Source organism: Netta rufina (assembly GCF_964035555.1).
Source record: "Netta rufina genome assembly, chromosome: 6".
Taxonomy (NCBI): Eukaryota; Metazoa; Chordata; class Aves; order Anseriformes; family Anatidae; genus Netta; species Netta rufina.
In genome coordinates this window covers 24,123,386-24,139,914 of record NC_140129.1, presented here as the reverse complement: position 1 = coordinate 24,139,914, position 16,529 = coordinate 24,123,386, and the positions used below count along the sequence as shown (strand labels likewise).

Sequence of the window (16,529 nt, the reverse complement as noted above, 5' to 3'; positions counted from 1 at the left end):
TTGTTTGAGTCCTACCAAAAAAAAAAAAAAAAAAAAAAAAGACACCACACAAAATCTACCTCTCAGCATTACAAAATCATAGCATAACAACTGACTGCTGTCTGCATCGACCATGCCTCTGCAGCATGCCATCACTGTGCACCTCTGACATTACTTTTCTAAGTTTCTCTTGTTTTTTTAGACTCGTGACATGATTTGAGAAATACCCTAGAGGAGACATGAGCTTGTGAAGTTACCTGCTACAGGCAAAGCATCGAGATGTGCCTTCCACATCTCCTCCCGTGCTCACTCCCTTGTCAGGTATGCAGTTTGCAGTTACATGCCTGTCCCCTCACGCCCCCGTGGCTGTGCAATATACACGAGGAGCACAGAGTGGGCAATGCTGTCTCATCTCTTGCAGGAATTACTAGCACTAAATGGAAATTACAGTTACCCTCCTCTGTCCCTAACAGATCCATTTAAAACTTAAACAGTAAGATACATAAGAGCAATACATGCAAATGAATAACACTTCTATTTAATAAATATCTGATGGAAGTTAATTCGTCCAATGCTTGGGAACATTCACAAACACCGATTTGCAGTAACTGCCCTTTGGTTTGAAATTCAACATTTTATTTCCAAATACAATCCTGATTTTTGGCAAAGAGTAAACTTATGTAGTGTGTCATCCCCCCTCTCTCCCAGTATGAAAACTGCTGCTTATAATGAGAGCTTGCGGTATCTTCTGTGCTTTGTAAAGTACTAAATCACCAAACGACTGTACATTAAGGCTCTCAGATCTGAGATTAAAGGAGAACCAGAAGTACAAGTAAAAAATGAAAACCCACAACAGCAACTGACACCTCCGCAAACAGATTTTTCTGAAAAGTCTTTGAAACAAAACTACCAAGCAGCATTCACTTGTTTTGTGCCTCTGGCAAAAGTACATCAAGTTTCTCTCTCAAATAAGCATTTTTAACAACATTCTAAAGTGAAAAGGAAAAACATTATGCTTACCCTCACCAACCATTGTCACTCCTATTGACATTCCTAAGAATTTACTTTTTGTCCAGACGTGAGCATTGACACACATCTTCCTCTCCACACACTCAGCATAAAACCCTGAGACGGGAGGATGGTGGGACACTTGCTCAGCCACAAATTTTACTGTATAGTAGTCCGACTCTGTTTGGCCTTCCAGATCTTTAGACAGAGTTACTTGCTCTGAGGGGGAGTGAGCAGGTAAGTTACTGCCAGTGTCAGCAGCTACTTCACTCTTCGGCATCCTCCAAGAGCAGTGAAACGTTTCCCCGATGATGGGATTGTATGGTTTCTTGGCGATAGCTCCTTTGCGACCTTCATGAAACGAAGTGAGATAATACTCAACGAAGCGGATCATCCTCTCCTCGGGGGTGGTGCCGTTTGTGATTGCAATGAAGAGATCCGGGTGGGACATGAAGTCCGCATACATCTCCAACAACGATCGCTTCTCTAAAATAAAAGTAGGAAGAACCACCTGAAATAAAACAAAACCCCAGAACACCTCGTAAGTGAAATGAAGAGGCAGGCATTTTTATAAGGGAAGTTTTCAGGTGTCAGTTTTCATTCCGTCTTGCTTTGGACACTGCACTTTCAGACTGAACCTTATTGTCCCTCTTCAAAGGTATGAGGGAAACAGAGCTGATCTGAGGTCTCAGAATTAATTTACAAGGAAAAAAGAACATAATAGGTACAATTAGGACAGAAGTGTTTGAAAGGGACTGAGCACCCCTAGCATAAATAAATCAACTGCAAAGAAAGAGATAATGTGTTCCACATGTCTGCAGAGGAGAAAACAAGCAGGAAGGAGCTCAAACTATAGCAAGGAAGGTTCAGAATAGAAGTTATGAAAGGTTTTGTCTAATGGAGAGAAAAGCATGCAAGCTATGCCAATACGCTTGACAGCCTGCAGAGTCTCTCACCATAGAAAATAGGACAACCATCAATCAGAAATTAAATTAATCCTTTACCTTTGAGCAGAGGATCTTATAACTTCCTCATATTTATCCACCACGACAAAAAAGAAGTGGTATCTCTTGCTGGGCCATGAAAATATTTTAAAGAAAGAGGCTATATCAGTCTTTTCCTTCCCCATAGTGGCAACTAACCTCATGTCATTTACTCTGTTGTAATGAGCAAGACAGAGTGTCTCAACCATGAGATCCAACAGTCCATTTAAATCAGCTGCATTCAAAGAGGTGTCTTCACACTTCAGTTACTTACTCTTGTTAAGTCCATGCCAAGTTTCAGCTGAGACAAGAGATGCAAGATAACACTGCGCTGCTCCTCCACTGCTCCCACGTTATCTTCTTTATCATCACCGATATCCTCCAGCTCCTCATCTGGATTTATTTCTTCAGGTTCCTGCAATAAGAGCCATAAACATCAGCTCAGAGATGGGACTGTCCACACAGTATCCAAAAAAGGATTTAATATTGTAACTATCCCTGCATGATAAAAGAGACTAACCAAATCCCTGCAAAGGCCTACAGAGTAGGATATTCTCCGAGGCTGCTGAAGAACTCAAAAGGCCATTGAGATCACTCAGTGCAGATTTTACTCAGAATATTCTGGCTAAGATTTCTCATCATCTCTCACACAGGTCAGAAAAGAGCATAAAAGCAAACATGACTTGTTTTCCTGTAGCTTTGTGAACTAATAGAATGGCAAGCCTTTTACACATACGAAAATAGTGAAGCAAAAGCTAGCAGGAATTCTGGCCACCTTGATGACACCCTTCCACCTCTACACTACCACCTCAACTCCTTCCAGTGTTGTTGCCATCATCGTTTCAAAGGTTGCATCAAAGAGTAGTTCCTAGTTACCTGCTTCCTGTCATGCAAGATGACAACGTATCTACAGGCCTCTGTTAGTACAACTGAAGTGCCCAGACAGACTAGCAGAAATAAAATGAGCACCATTTCAACAACCACCATCCCGCAAGCAGGAAAGATGAATGCTTCAGTGGAAGGGAGGTGTATTTCCAGCTCTGAGTAGCGTCTTCTTAGGACAAACAGCTGGAAGGAGGCAGGTGCAGAGGGGAGATGCACTGAATGCCACCAGAGGGCAGCGATATGCATCTGCCCAAAGGCGGACCTTCTCCCTTGGTCAGCCGCCATCAGCTCAAGGAAAATTTTTGTCACACCCAACCACGACAAAAAACACCAGGGTCCACAACCTTGTGCAGAGCCCATAACCTGATGGAAGACGCAGTATCACACAGGTGAGTCCTTGCCAAGGATGCGACACCATTCTGCTATTGTAAATAACAGAGCTGAAAATATGGAGTGTGATAATACTAGGCATACCTCAACTACAGACAGGAGCACACATTAAGCACTTGGCCTCATAGAATGGCTCAGGCCGGAAGGGACCTTAAGGATCATTTAACTCCAACCCCTGTGCCATAGGAAGGGATGCCATCCACTAGATCAGGTTGGCCAAGGCCCCATACAGCCTGGTATTAACTCCCTTCACTATTATAAGAAGGAAGGAATCAAAGTGATAAATTTGAAAGCTCTTGGTTCGTTTGCTTTTTGTTTGTGGGTGGGTTTTTTTTTGTTGTTTTGTTTTTTTTTTGTATTTCATGAAAACTAGTCTGAATTATTTAAAAACATATAAACTATGGCAACCGAAAAATCTTCAGGTTTTATATTGCTAAAAGACAGCAAAGTGAAACATGCTGCTGCAGGGGCATACAGCACATTGCCTTTTCATAATGATACAGTCTTATGCAAAGAACTGTGTGAAAACAACTGGTATAGAAATAATGTAATTACGATTTTCTACCTCAGTTGGGAAATCATGTTCTTTTTAAATAATCCTGTTCTTTTACTTTAGTATTTTGCACTTCATATTCTTTTTGACAGTTATAATGATATAGGCTATAGCTGTATTTCAAAACAGTAAGCCATCCTGAAGTCAAGTGATGAGAGTTGCTCAGATTAAAAAAAACAGATGCAGTAAGAACTGGAAAAGAAGGACAGGGAGATTTAATAGCTGGAGACTGGCAATTTTGTCTCTCATCTACTTAGGCAGTTCTTCTTGGGTTTATTTTGAGAGCATCATGAATTCCAATTAGTTTTTTTTGCACTTCAATTTCCAGTTGTTTTAGATCAAAATGCGAAGGAATAGTGCCTATTTCAACACCTTACATTCCCTCCCAATTGGCTCCCTCTTTTTGACAGCTTGTTCCAGAAAGCAGCAAAATGTATTGAAAAAGCAAGGTATGCAACTTTAATTTACTGCAACTCCACTCACTCGTCCTCTAAACCAGCTAATTGAAAAGCATAAGAATTGTATTTAAATCATATTCACATAATACGATCAAAACAGATATTCCTCAAAATAATTCCCCACAGAAAGAGGATTTTCACATTACCTTACCCTTGTTAGCTGGCAGGGCTCTGCGATGCACTGCTCTTCTCTGACAGATGCTGACTTGTTTATCTCTGCTGGGAAATTCTGAGCTGCTCCATTTTTGAAGTGGTTTGAAAGAGGTATCTTTGGTTCCAGCCAATTGATCGTTGTTCCTGAAGCAAAAGAAAGTTTGCGCTGAAACTTGTTCATCCTCCGGAAGGTCAACAAACAGCAGTTTTCACAAAACAGCTTTTTGAAGAAAAAGCTGAAAGCAGATCGTTCCTTCTGCAGCCAATCCCTTCAGCAGCCACCGAACAAAGGTGGTGCCATGAGACACCACCTCCAGTGATCATTAGCACAAACCCTGCGATTGGCGAGCTGTAATATGTGCAACTTGTACTGGAGGAACTAGTTGGTGTCAGGAAAGGTGTAATCAGACACTTCAGGAAGAACCCAATATCACCCGAACGTAACCCTGACAGTTTTCTTGAACTGGAAGTAAGCGGTGCACTTTTTTGTACCTTCTCAAACCCAGCTCGATTCTAGACTAAAAAAATTTGGAGCAGGAAAAGTTTCACTGCCAATGTTTTCTCTGGAGAGGGCAGTCGCCTTTTCTTGGCTGCAAAGGAGGCAGGCACACGCTGTTGAATAAATAATAGGTGCTTAAAAAAAGCTGCAGGGCTTGGAAAGCTATTACCCACTCAATGATTCCAGCATCTCTAGTTACTCCCGGCTAATTTATCACAATGGATCAAGTTCCTCATCAATAATGCAAATGTTCCATTCTTTTTCAAAGGCTAATAAGTGTACAGGTGACTCCAGTAGGGTTTGATGAAGAAAAACAAACTGTAACAAGCCATCTCAGTTAGGTTGCAAATGCAGAAGTTATTAGGAAGCCAGAACTTGTAGCACCAATAGAGCAGCTCCCTGGGCTTAGGAACCAACACCAGGAAGGTTGCTGTCCCTTCCTATCTTATCCACAGTCCGTCCTTTCCAGATCTTCTGCTTTTAATTTTTAAGTTTTAAGTTTTAAGTTTTACTGCTTTAAGTTTTTAACTCCAGCCTCAATTATGCATCATCCTATTTGCTGGTCCTCCCCTCTCCACCCATCTCTAGGATTTACCTAGATAACTTTAGCTTTAACTATTTAACAATATAAATCCTTTATTTCATGGTAAAAGCTAAATTAATTACACCTTTGAACTAATATGCACTGGCAAAGCAAGTACTACAAATACAATAAGAATATGGGAAAGGTAAGAGACTAATTATGAGTGTACTTTTTGGCATACTTATGTCTGACATATCTGTTGTATAATACAAGCATGAGTATCCACAAATCTTGTTTACAAAAAGGCACTGAGTAAGCTCTTGTAAATTCTTTGCATCTTATTGTGATTTTTCAAATAGAAAACCAGACGCTCAGTTCTGTACGCTGCACACAAATTTGGTGGAACAATTCTAGTAAGCACCTATTCACTTTAAGCTATTTGACTGTGCAGGCATAGCAACATATTAGGCTTTGGGTTTTGTGGTGTTGTTTTTTGTTTCTGTGTTTTTGTTTTGTTTTGTTTTGTTTGTCATTTGTTAGTTGTAGTGTGTTCTTTTTGTAGGTGGTAGGTATTTTTTTGTTGTTGTTTTAAACTTTAGCCAATTTGCATTTGCCTACAAGGCTGTCCACACCTCAGAAAGGAATTCAATATTTATTTTAGTTTGTTTTAGACAAGTATGTCAAGCCAAAATATGAATATTGATACCTAAACAGTATTAGTAATATCCCATGCAAATTCAGAGTTTTGTATTTGAATGCTTAACTAGAAATGAAAGCTACACACATGTAAATGCTTACAACAGGCATTAAGTATGTAAAAAAGTCATAAGAACATGAGATTCAGCAGAGCTCTGCTAGACAACACATATCCTTAGAGTCTTCGACCCCATAAAGTTCCCCCTCCACTATTACTGTTCCCGAGCTGCCAGTTACATCCCAAAGGCAGCCACCTTTTCGTTGTGCCTTAGGTACTTTTTTCTGTTGTGAGATGATCCACAGCAATTAGAAATAAAGAAATCCAGAGAAATCAAACTCTACAAAAGCTCAGAAGAAATGAGGCAGCCAGCAGTTTTATCTGCCCATAGGAAACTGGATTTAGTGGAGCAAGCATTTTTCACAACTGAAGAAGGAACGGCTTCTTGTCTGTGATAGGGTCCAGCTCTCTGTGAACATCTATACCCACCTGCTGGTAAGGATCCCTTTTGTTGTGAAGCATGTTGTAACTGGAGAATATGGAAGCAGTCATTTAAGCAGTTCATGGTTGCCATGGAAGTTGCTTTGAGCATTAATAGGTCTTGATCCAAGGACGTAAGGTGACCGGAGACAGGAAGGCATTCTATGCTCCTGATCAAGTCTCTCTGCTGGCCCTCAGCCTGAGACATCATCTACCAAACAAAGCAGGTATTTATCAGAAGGTGCTGGAAGCGTGCTGTGTGATGTGGCAGACGCACACAAAAGGAACCCAAACGATTTTACAATGATAAAACTACCTGGTAACAGGTGTATATAAATTTAACCATACTTTGTTTCTTCTTGAAGCCACTAAAACGTCATTAAATACATGACAAAATAAGCACTAAAATACGTGGCACCTTGTTAACGAGCAAAAGAGTATCACAGATTCTTCGGTAATACATGGAAGTGAAGAGGAATCGGAACACAGTACTTGCTACAGTAAATAGAAAACACTGTCAGGCTTGGCTGGTAGGGACACACACCAAAAAAAAACACTTCACACACACCATGTGAAGAATAATTAAGCTCTGTGACTTGCTCAGCCTGCAAGAGAACCTTAGATCCTTTCCATGGGTACCCAGATCTTTTCATTCCCTACAAGAACGGATCCAGCCTTCTAAAGAAAAAGAGCTCTACCACTCAGTTCAGTTCAAACTGCACAGGATTCTCCTTTATCATCAGCACTGCCATTATGCTTACAGGACCACTATCTCACTGTTTACTTTGCCGAGGGAGCAAAAAGAGTGGCAGAATTGTCACCTTAATTACATGTTGAAATTACAACTTTCCTGTTGTCATTTTTGCCCTTGTTCTCCCTTCAGCCCCTTTCCTGCTTCCTCTGGAACATCACAGAACCTGCAACAGCACATTTGCCTGCAAGAGGTAGAGCTGTAACGCACACCAGCTATCAAGCATTAGTCTTCAGAAGAAAATATATTATTTGAATTCCTCTTTGAGCTTACAGAAGCAGAAGATTGCCTGACTTTGAATCATAGGGATGAAAGCAGACTCCTCTACCTGCTAGTCACTCTTCCGAGGAGGAACAACAAACAGCATTAATGCAACTGGATACCGCTACCCCTGTGAGCATTATGCATTCTGGCAGGTAAGTTAAACATAAAAACAGATTGATTAAGCAGAGCAGAAGAAGGATTTCTTGAAAGAATCCAAGATGCATTCATGCATTTAACTGCTACAGTACTATTTAGGTTTTTAATTTAGCAATTCTGGCAGTATTTCACTATTTTTGCTGTACCATTGCCTGCAATCTCCTCCAGGAACTGCTTTTATGCTTTTAAGGTTTTACACTACTCAAGCAATAGGTATTCATCCAACTTCACGGTATGTGGTATTTGGAAAATTTATGGGCTTGGCTACAGAGCACGCTACGGCGTGAATTTGCATATCACTTGGCTCTTTGGAAGTGGAGTTCACTGTGCACATTCAGACTGAGCCTGTCCCAAGTGTCACAGTGCAGAAAGCTAGCAAAACAGTGATGTTTTGCATGGACAAGGCTGTGTAACTAGCACAATACTTGCCTTTTTTCCCAGTCATAAATGCAATTCAAGTCTTTGTCTTTTTTTCTAATGTTTTAAAAACTTCTGCTGGGTTAAGAAAAGGACACAAAATTGATTGACAAACAACCACAGCCCTTTTCGTGACCTTTGCTCTTAAGTCATTCACCATGCAGTAGCACCCAAGTGCCTGATTCCAGGATCAGGTCACACAACAGGACAACCCACGTCATATTCAGCACTAACATCCAAACAGACATCTCCCCTTTCACAGAGCATACTTCAAGCAATCCTAAATCCTTCCTGCTTATTCAATCAGATCTGTATAAAAAAAGAAATGGTGCTGGGGGTGGGAGAGAGAAGCACGGCTGTTGAAAACTGGGTGTCAGAAGCATGCAAGCTATAGCTCTCATTTTACAAACGCATGCACCTGTATTTACTCAAAGTCAGCACAAAGATCCTCTCAGAACTCCTGTTTTGCAAGGTGTTCTTTTCAAGTCATCAGCATGACATGTACTCAGTCAAGAACAAGGGAAAGAAGAAGGGAAAGGGACTGACAGAAGAACCAGCTACAGTGCAACTCATGGGCAAATTAAAGAATTGCCCCGCAGCAGGTAATTTGAAAGAGAAGGGTTCTTCCCATAGCTTCTCAAACTGCATTTGCAGTATTTGTGCTGTATGATGCTCAAGTGTAACAGGCATGCACCTGCCCTTTGTAATTCCAAGTATTTTAACTGCATCTAAAAAAAAATTGTGGGTGTTGTATCCAAGCATTTTATCTTCAAAATGGTAAGCAAACTAACAGACATTTACAAGGGGTATCATTACTGAGCGTTGTCCGTACAGGTCAGAAATTAAAACTGATACATAATGATATTGTGTCACTAAACTCAGTAACAAAGTGTTCTGCACTCTTCAATGTTAAGAAAATTCACTCCACTTTACTCTGAGAAAACCTCCATGGTGAGAATCCCAATTACAGGACGCAAGGCACTGCTTCAGTGTTCCAACTCACACACTCTCCTCTTTCCTCCCTCAAATTTAGAAAGCTGTATTGCCATCTGAAAAGTGAAAAATGTATTTCTGAAGCAAGTCCTCACCCTTCTAATTATCCATGCTTGCCAGACGCTTCTTCGCTAAATTAAAAAGCCTGCCATTAGAGACTTCTTGTTTTACCAAGGAATGTATCATGCTATGCTAATTACACTGCTAACATTAAAATATGCATTAATAGCAAAACTGCTACAAAATCACACAGGTCCACAATTCAGCAACTAACTGTTTTAGAAGGAGCTTTATATTTGTACACTGTCAATACTCATGAGTTAAATCAACCAACAGTCAGTCCATTCTGTCAGACAAGATGGACAGGTAATCTCCATTCCCGGAGGAATGATAATAATCAGGTAATAATCCCCAAGAGATACTACATCTGAATGTGAAGTGGGGAAAAATGTGTATTTCTAAATTGCTCGTTTTCTGTTGCTCTTTTTCAAATCACATCCATTCCTGGACGTGAATTAGCATACCAGATAGCAGTACTAGTATTCTTAAGCATCAGTCATGACCAATTTCTCTTTAGCCATACAAAGTACAAGAACAGCATAGCCAATTCTTCTGTAACTCCAAGGAAGAGCTCAGTAAGTGACGTAACAGTTAAACCCTCATTACCTACCCTGCTAGGACTTGCAAAGATCAGAACACACAAGTCCATTTTGAGCACAAGGATACTATTGCAGAGCGTGAAAGTCACAGACTATACACCACATACCACTACAAGCCAGGGCAAGTTAACCTCACACAGCTATGCAATAATAGTTTGGGACATACAACTGACAATGTAAATGTCCAACTAAGAATAGCAGGCTTCTCCACAATCCTAAATATAAGATGATAATTCCTTCAAAAGATCATTAGGTAATTTAGAAGACAAACCTCTCGAACATCTACAAGGTGATCTGGCTGCAGAATAGGAACTCTTTTTCCAGTTGACAATCTGTGATGTCCAACATTGAAAAAAGAAACTGCATTTTGACTGGGTCTTCTTTGCACACCAGGAGAGCTGCCACTTCCTTGAGATGCAAGAGAGAAGCTGCGAGATTTCAGAGGAGGGTTGTTCTAGTGAATAAATAAGCACATGAAGAAAGAGTTACTTCCTAATAATCAGCAAATATTCTGATTTGAGCTGTACAGCGGAACATTTAATTCTAAATTTGTATAGAGCAAGGACAGATGACAAAGTCATAGTAATGTACTGGCAGCAATTTCTAAGTAGAGTATTTTGAATCATCTGTTGACAGTTGCCCTGTTTTACAGTCTAATTATAAACAATCAGTGAAATGAGATGGATCAATACTTTTCACTTCTGACTGGAAAATTAGCCCTTGATCTGCAACAGTTCTAGAAACTGACAGCTAATGGATTCTGCCAGGATAGAGTTCACATTTGAGAGAATGGAATTTCATTCACAACTATTAATTGAAGTAAACATTAACTCAGGATCAACCTCTTGTAGCTTGCTCTATCTTAAAAGCATGATTTTATACAGCTACAATATAGGTTTTGTGGTTACCAAGAGTTTCTATAAAATCTATTATGTTCTCAACCACCAAAAGTCTAGTCTAGTCTAGGAAAACACTGGACTAGTTCTCTAACCTTTAAGCTCCACTTCCTTATCAAACACCAGCTGACCAGTACCCGGTCAGGGAGGGTTAGTCAGCTTTTCAGTGCAAAGTGACTTCACTTTGTCTCATTCCTAAAGCATACTTCTATTACAAGTTAGCTATTACTCAGAGAATTTTTTCTTGTCATGAGTTTCAAGCAAAACCACACACCCTTTTTCTAGTATTTGTCTTAGATAACAGAACAGTTCGTTTGCAACTACCTCTACCACCACCCTAAATTATTTTTGCCCAAGAAAATATCAATCGTACCTTTCCAATAGCTTCTGTGTGATGCTGTGTGCATATTTGTAGCCTGCTAACCCAGTGTTGCCGTTCTTTAGCATCAGTAGCTGAAAAAAGCAAACCAAAAGAATTACGTACATGAAGACATTTTAAAGTATGTGCAAAAAACCTGCTTGATACTTTGAAATAGACACAGTACATTAACAGTACAAAACTTTTTTTGTTCTAAAATTTGCTCAGCTGATCTGTAATTAGCTATGACATTAAATCACGTTCAACAGAAGTAGCAGGTACTTTTTTTTTTTTTTTTTTTTGTAACACAGAAAGAACTGTAACACAGAAATAACTTCTGTATATAAAACTAAAATAACTTCAACAATTACTCCCTACACACATTTTAATTTAACAACGTGCCATATTTTCCTGGAAGCAGAATAAGGTGCCCTGAATTTAAAAAAAGACAGCGCATCTTCAAAGAAAGAAGTACTAAAAGATATTAGCCCAGATTTCAACAGCCTACAAAATCAGAGAATGGGCTTCTCTAACTGCCACAAGAAAACTAACATACAGAACATTAGGAATAACATAATCCTTTACAAGTGTCAACACAGTAATGTTACCTATAATGAATTAGAAAACTCTGTATCAGTACAGTTTAAAGGACACTATACATGAAGATTAACCCCCCCACCCTACACATCTCAAATTTGTGGTCTTCTGGACATCATCAAGCCCAAAGAGTATGGAACCATCCGAACAGAAGGACAGCTCTTAATTAACTGAAGAGCAGGCTGAAAGTTTCACACACAACACTCATTACAGCAGTCAGTCAAACAAATTCTTTTGCTTTTGGACAGGCAGCCAAGCCCAGAGCGGCAACCACAGGTGGGAGCCAGGAGCGCCTCTAGTGGAAGAGTCCCCTGGCCAAGAACAGAGGTCCTACCTCTTAGTTTATACTGCTCCCCACTGGCAGCATTGACTGTAAAGGTGTGAGAGTCTTCATCACTGGGCGAAATTACAGCTCCTGCCAGCTGCAAGGTACCCCTGGGCTTCAGATGTCTTGACTGCTCGTTCACAAAGTACTCCAGTAGGCCAGCATCGTTGTTTAAAACAAAAAATCTGCAATGGTGATAAAGCAAACACACAAAACAAAGTCAGCATTTTCCTCTTCTTTTAAGAAGGGAAGGTGAGAACAGATATAATGGAAGTCTTGATTTCTCACAAGTTCACAAGAGACTGGACTGAGACTTAAAAGATTTGTGTCAGTACAACCCCAAACACATGAAATATTTTCCCAACATGTCTGCAGACAAATTAAGTTTGTACTAAATTTTTCTCAAAGATTGGGATGGATTTCTATAGAACAAGAGAACAACTGTGCTCACAGAAGAATACTACTGCAAGATTTTAAGACTTAAAAGAACATTTTTTTAATCATTTTTTAACTTCTTAATCATACTTTAATACAAATATTATTCATCTGCATGACAGCTCAACCTATATAGAGAAAAGGATTAAGACACTTTCATCAAGTTTGCCTAATAACATTGGATTTTCCCATTTTCTACTTAAAAAGACTGAAATACACTCATTTAGGCACTGGCAAGAGTCTTTGTTACTAAAAACCACCAGGAAAAAAACAAACAAAAAACTTACCGATATTGCCAACCAGTGACAAGATTGGTGTATTTCATTAAGTAGCCATAAATATTTTCCATGTGATCACTATCACAAAAAAGAAAAAGAAAAGCAATCAGATAATATCAAGTAGTAAAGCTTCAGTTTCTAAGCATCATTATCTATTCCCTGAAAACTAATTTTCACCTTCATTTTTTAGAGCGGCGCTATCTTTTTAAAAAAAAAAAAAAACAAACAAACAACAAAACAACTACCAATACTTAACAGATTTGAATCTAATTTCTGAGATTATTTCATAAGACAGTTTAAATGGACTTACTGAACTCCAAAAAATTTCCAGGCATAATCAGTTTCATCAACACTTAAGATTCATTCAACAGTCACTCTGGCCTGGTTTCAGGTAAATATAGACTATGCACGCATACTTGTTTGGTGTTCCCCCATTTAAGTGAGCTTTGTAAACAAAATTAACTTTCTTTAGCTTATTAAGAGAACCTCGATCGTGGTCACTAGCCAAAACCTGCCGCTGGGTATTCCTATGGATGGTTCTGCTCGTCCTTAATTTCCAGAATCCTTCCAGACCATACAGGTGCTGTGCAGAAGACAACATGCATGTACAGGCCATATCAAGATATTCTGAAATATAAAACAAGCCTGAGATGTCTCCTTCTCTGGCCTGGCAGGAAAATCCAGTTGTTTCGAAGCCTGAACTTGCAACACGCACCAGAACTACGAACCCACAAGGGGCACGTAGCGTGGAGACTTAACATCGCTACAGACAAAATACATTAGCGCTTCTGAAAATCCATTGTCCAAAGAAAGGTTTACAAGTCTTACGGCAACAAACTAATCTCCTTAAAACTACAGCTTGAAACTCAGCTTTATACAGCACATTCCCGTAACTCTAGAAATGCTGCTGGAATGAACCCAACTGGTACAGCGGAGCACAGTCCTATAGCAAAATGAGCAGTCTGAGACAGAGCGCTCAGGTACAATGTGAGAAGTTCCTATTTTATCCCAAAAAAGAACTGAAACCACAACCCAAACATCAGATGTTAACCATTTGCTTTTTAAAAGAATCTTACATTTAAGCTATTTTATTAGATTTTAAATTTTCTGTAGTTTGCAGTATATTGAAGATTAAGGGAAAATTATTCCGAGTCCATGGGAGCAGCAGCCTGTGCCAGTCATTAGGTGGTCAAAGTGCCCCCCTATCAGCAAGGGTGGAAATGGGACTGCTAGAGCCAGGGGAACACCTCCATTCATGGATTTTGGTCCCAACATAGTTGGACTAAGTATCGGTGGACGTGTTACAGAACAGCTGAAGCTGCTGCCCATGCTTCATTTCTAAACAGAGGCAGTATCACCAGAGTACACTTACTGAGTTGTCAGGTTTTTGAAGAAAAACTAAGTAGCTGATTTTTCACGTTACATTTAAAAACAGCAAAACGCATCCAGTAGCTGTCAGTATGACAGTACTGCCCTGCAATGGAAAGCAGCCAGTGGGACTAGCTAGGAATTTAATTAGGAATAGCTCATTAAGCAGTACTATGCAGACAAAAACAAACCGTAGGAGAGCAGAGAGCATCTTAAACTCATAAAAATGCTAAGGAGACATGACCAAACACATCCCCATCAGTTGTTACTTCGTACAAGTGAAGCGCAGTTTAGACTTATTCATTGTCGCAATTATGCCGAGAACTGTGAGATTGCAGTCATAAAAGTGCACGAACTTGTCTTTAATGTTCTGAAAATCGTCTCTAGTCACAGCTAATTGCTTTCCATTTTGCCTAGCCGTCCAAGCTTCACCCGTGCTCTGCAATCACAGCCCGCAGAGCTCAGGGAAGAGCTGCTGCCCCGTCCCACTGAGGGACCCAAAGCAGTGGCGCGCTCAGCAGCAAGTGCACGCATGTAAAGCCTTAATTTTGACCCCACATCCCAGGCATGAACTGTTAACTCAATGCAAAGCTGATTTTCTGTCAGACTAGGCAATATTGGTCACATTGTCTCCCACCTTAACTGTGCCCGCCGACAGAGCTGTGAAAATCATCGGCACTATGCTGAGGTTTCACCCCGTCAAAGGCCGAGCAAACTTTGAGCAGCCACGCATGCCACAGATTAACCTGCCCAAAGGGCATGAGAAACTCGTCCGGTATTTAAAACATTTCCTTGACAGTGTAAGAGCCTGGAAGCAAACACAAACTAGTAGAAGAGCAAGAACATAGCCCTCGTAGGCATCAATCACACTCTCCCAGCACAAGTTCTCCAAGGCCCATGGTGTGTGTTTTCAACACTTGAAGTAATGCTTATTTCAAAACCAGTAACACTAAAAAAACTTCAAATCCAGACTGCAAATCATAATTCACAAAAGAGAGATGGTTACTGTCTTGTAACTGTCCACCCCTCTTCCAGGAGCAGAGCTAACCTCCTAATCTCCTTTTGTGTAAACACGAGTACTTCCCTGTAAACACAGCAAAACATGCTCAACATTAACAGCAAGGCCACAGAATTGTAACCAGGGCATTCCCTTCAGTAACGTTAAGGTAAGTGCCTCCAGAGCAAAATTAAATGTTGTAACATCAGCTAAAGCAGTGTCATAAGGCAGAAAAAACCCTGTTTAAAAAAAAAAAAAAAAAAAAAAAAAAGGAATATTACACAAGAATGGAATAAGCAGGGCTTTTCTGGGAGCTATAGAAAGCTTCTGAGATGGCAGATTTTGAGAGCAAAGTGGTTTGGGTGCTGGCTCTGCTCAGATAACCACAGCACCAGCAGTGGTAAAATTAGTAACTTCCTTAGAAGTTACTTGCCAGCATTTATTCCAAGGAAACTATAGTGAAACTTGTTTAAAGTTGTCTGCAGAACTTCGGAAGCCCCTATCATACCCCACTTTGGGGTTTCTGACTTTTAGAAAACAGGTTTTGGAAGTGACCAAAACCACTGAGCAGCGTTGCACAACGCTCACAGCAAGGCCTGGCTGCGCTGGGATCCTCCTCCCTTTTAGCAAAACCTGCTGCTAGCTAGGTGCATGCACATGTACCTACGGGTAGTGTATCTTTCAGTAGCCAACTTGCTGCTGCTGCTACTCAAAATGCTCCCAGCAGTTTCAGATTGTCAAAGGAACAGGAACAGTTCAGCCACAATGAGTCAACAACTTCATAAAAATTTGTGTCCTTCTTTGAAGTGAAGGCAAAAAATGAGTGCAAGTGTTGCACCAGTTAGGCATGTTAAAAAAAAATAAAGTTGACACTTGCTGTGTTACTTTAAGTAATGACTTCTTGCAAATCATAATCCAAGAAAAAGTTATGCAGGAACTTGTGGTACAGCACCCGAACCTCAGCCCAGCACATCTACCCCTCAATAAATAAATGGTTTTGGTTGTTGTGTTTTGTTTTTTTTTTTTTTTTCCCTGAAGGCTGAGCACTATTGAACTTTGCTGCCCACCTATCTCACTTTTTCAGCCCACTCGACAATATTTATAAACTAAAATTGTCCCTGTAAGCGAGTGATTAAAGTTGATGAGAAATTACAAAATGGTCTGTACTCTTCTCAGAGGACAAGCCCGCCCCATCTCGTGATGTCTCCCACAAGCCATATTTTTAGATACCCAAGCACCACTCAAAGACGAGAGGAATAAAACATTCACCAAGGATTACTGTTGATTTATGTATCCTTTCTCCCCTTACTTGTCCTTTTCTGCTACGCCCCTCAAGCTGCAGCAGCTGTCGGTGCCTTGCAGGCTGGTTTCCTCCTCGGAGGAAAAAGAAGAGCGGGTGATGGCAGGGCCAAATTCCTCCTGTATCCTGT

General features: G+C 40.3%; 1 protein-coding gene across 2 annotated transcripts in view; it reads right to left on the bottom strand.

Moving 5' to 3' along the window:
* Window positions 1-16,529, bottom strand: part of OSBPL11 (oxysterol binding protein like 11) — a 34,277-nt gene that overhangs the window by 7,762 nt on the left and 9,986 nt on the right. For both annotated transcript variants that reach the window (XR_014618587.1, XM_084289617.1), the window contains exons 2-9: window positions 12,744-12,812; window positions 12,031-12,206; window positions 11,115-11,194; window positions 10,117-10,299; window positions 6,615-6,816; window positions 4,408-4,553; window positions 2,245-2,385; window positions 1,000-1,498 (exon numbers count right to left, since the gene is read on the bottom strand). Coding sequence is in view for 1 of the 2 variants with exons in the window: in XM_084289617.1 (XP_084145743.1) it covers window positions 1,000-1,498; window positions 2,245-2,385; window positions 4,408-4,553; window positions 6,615-6,816; window positions 10,117-10,299; window positions 11,115-11,194; window positions 12,031-12,206; window positions 12,744-12,812 (1,496 nt within the window). In the remaining variant the exon portion in view is untranslated. The remainder of the gene's footprint in view (window positions 1-999; window positions 1,499-2,244; window positions 2,386-4,407; window positions 4,554-6,614; window positions 6,817-10,116; window positions 10,300-11,114; window positions 11,195-12,030; window positions 12,207-12,743; window positions 12,813-16,529) is intronic.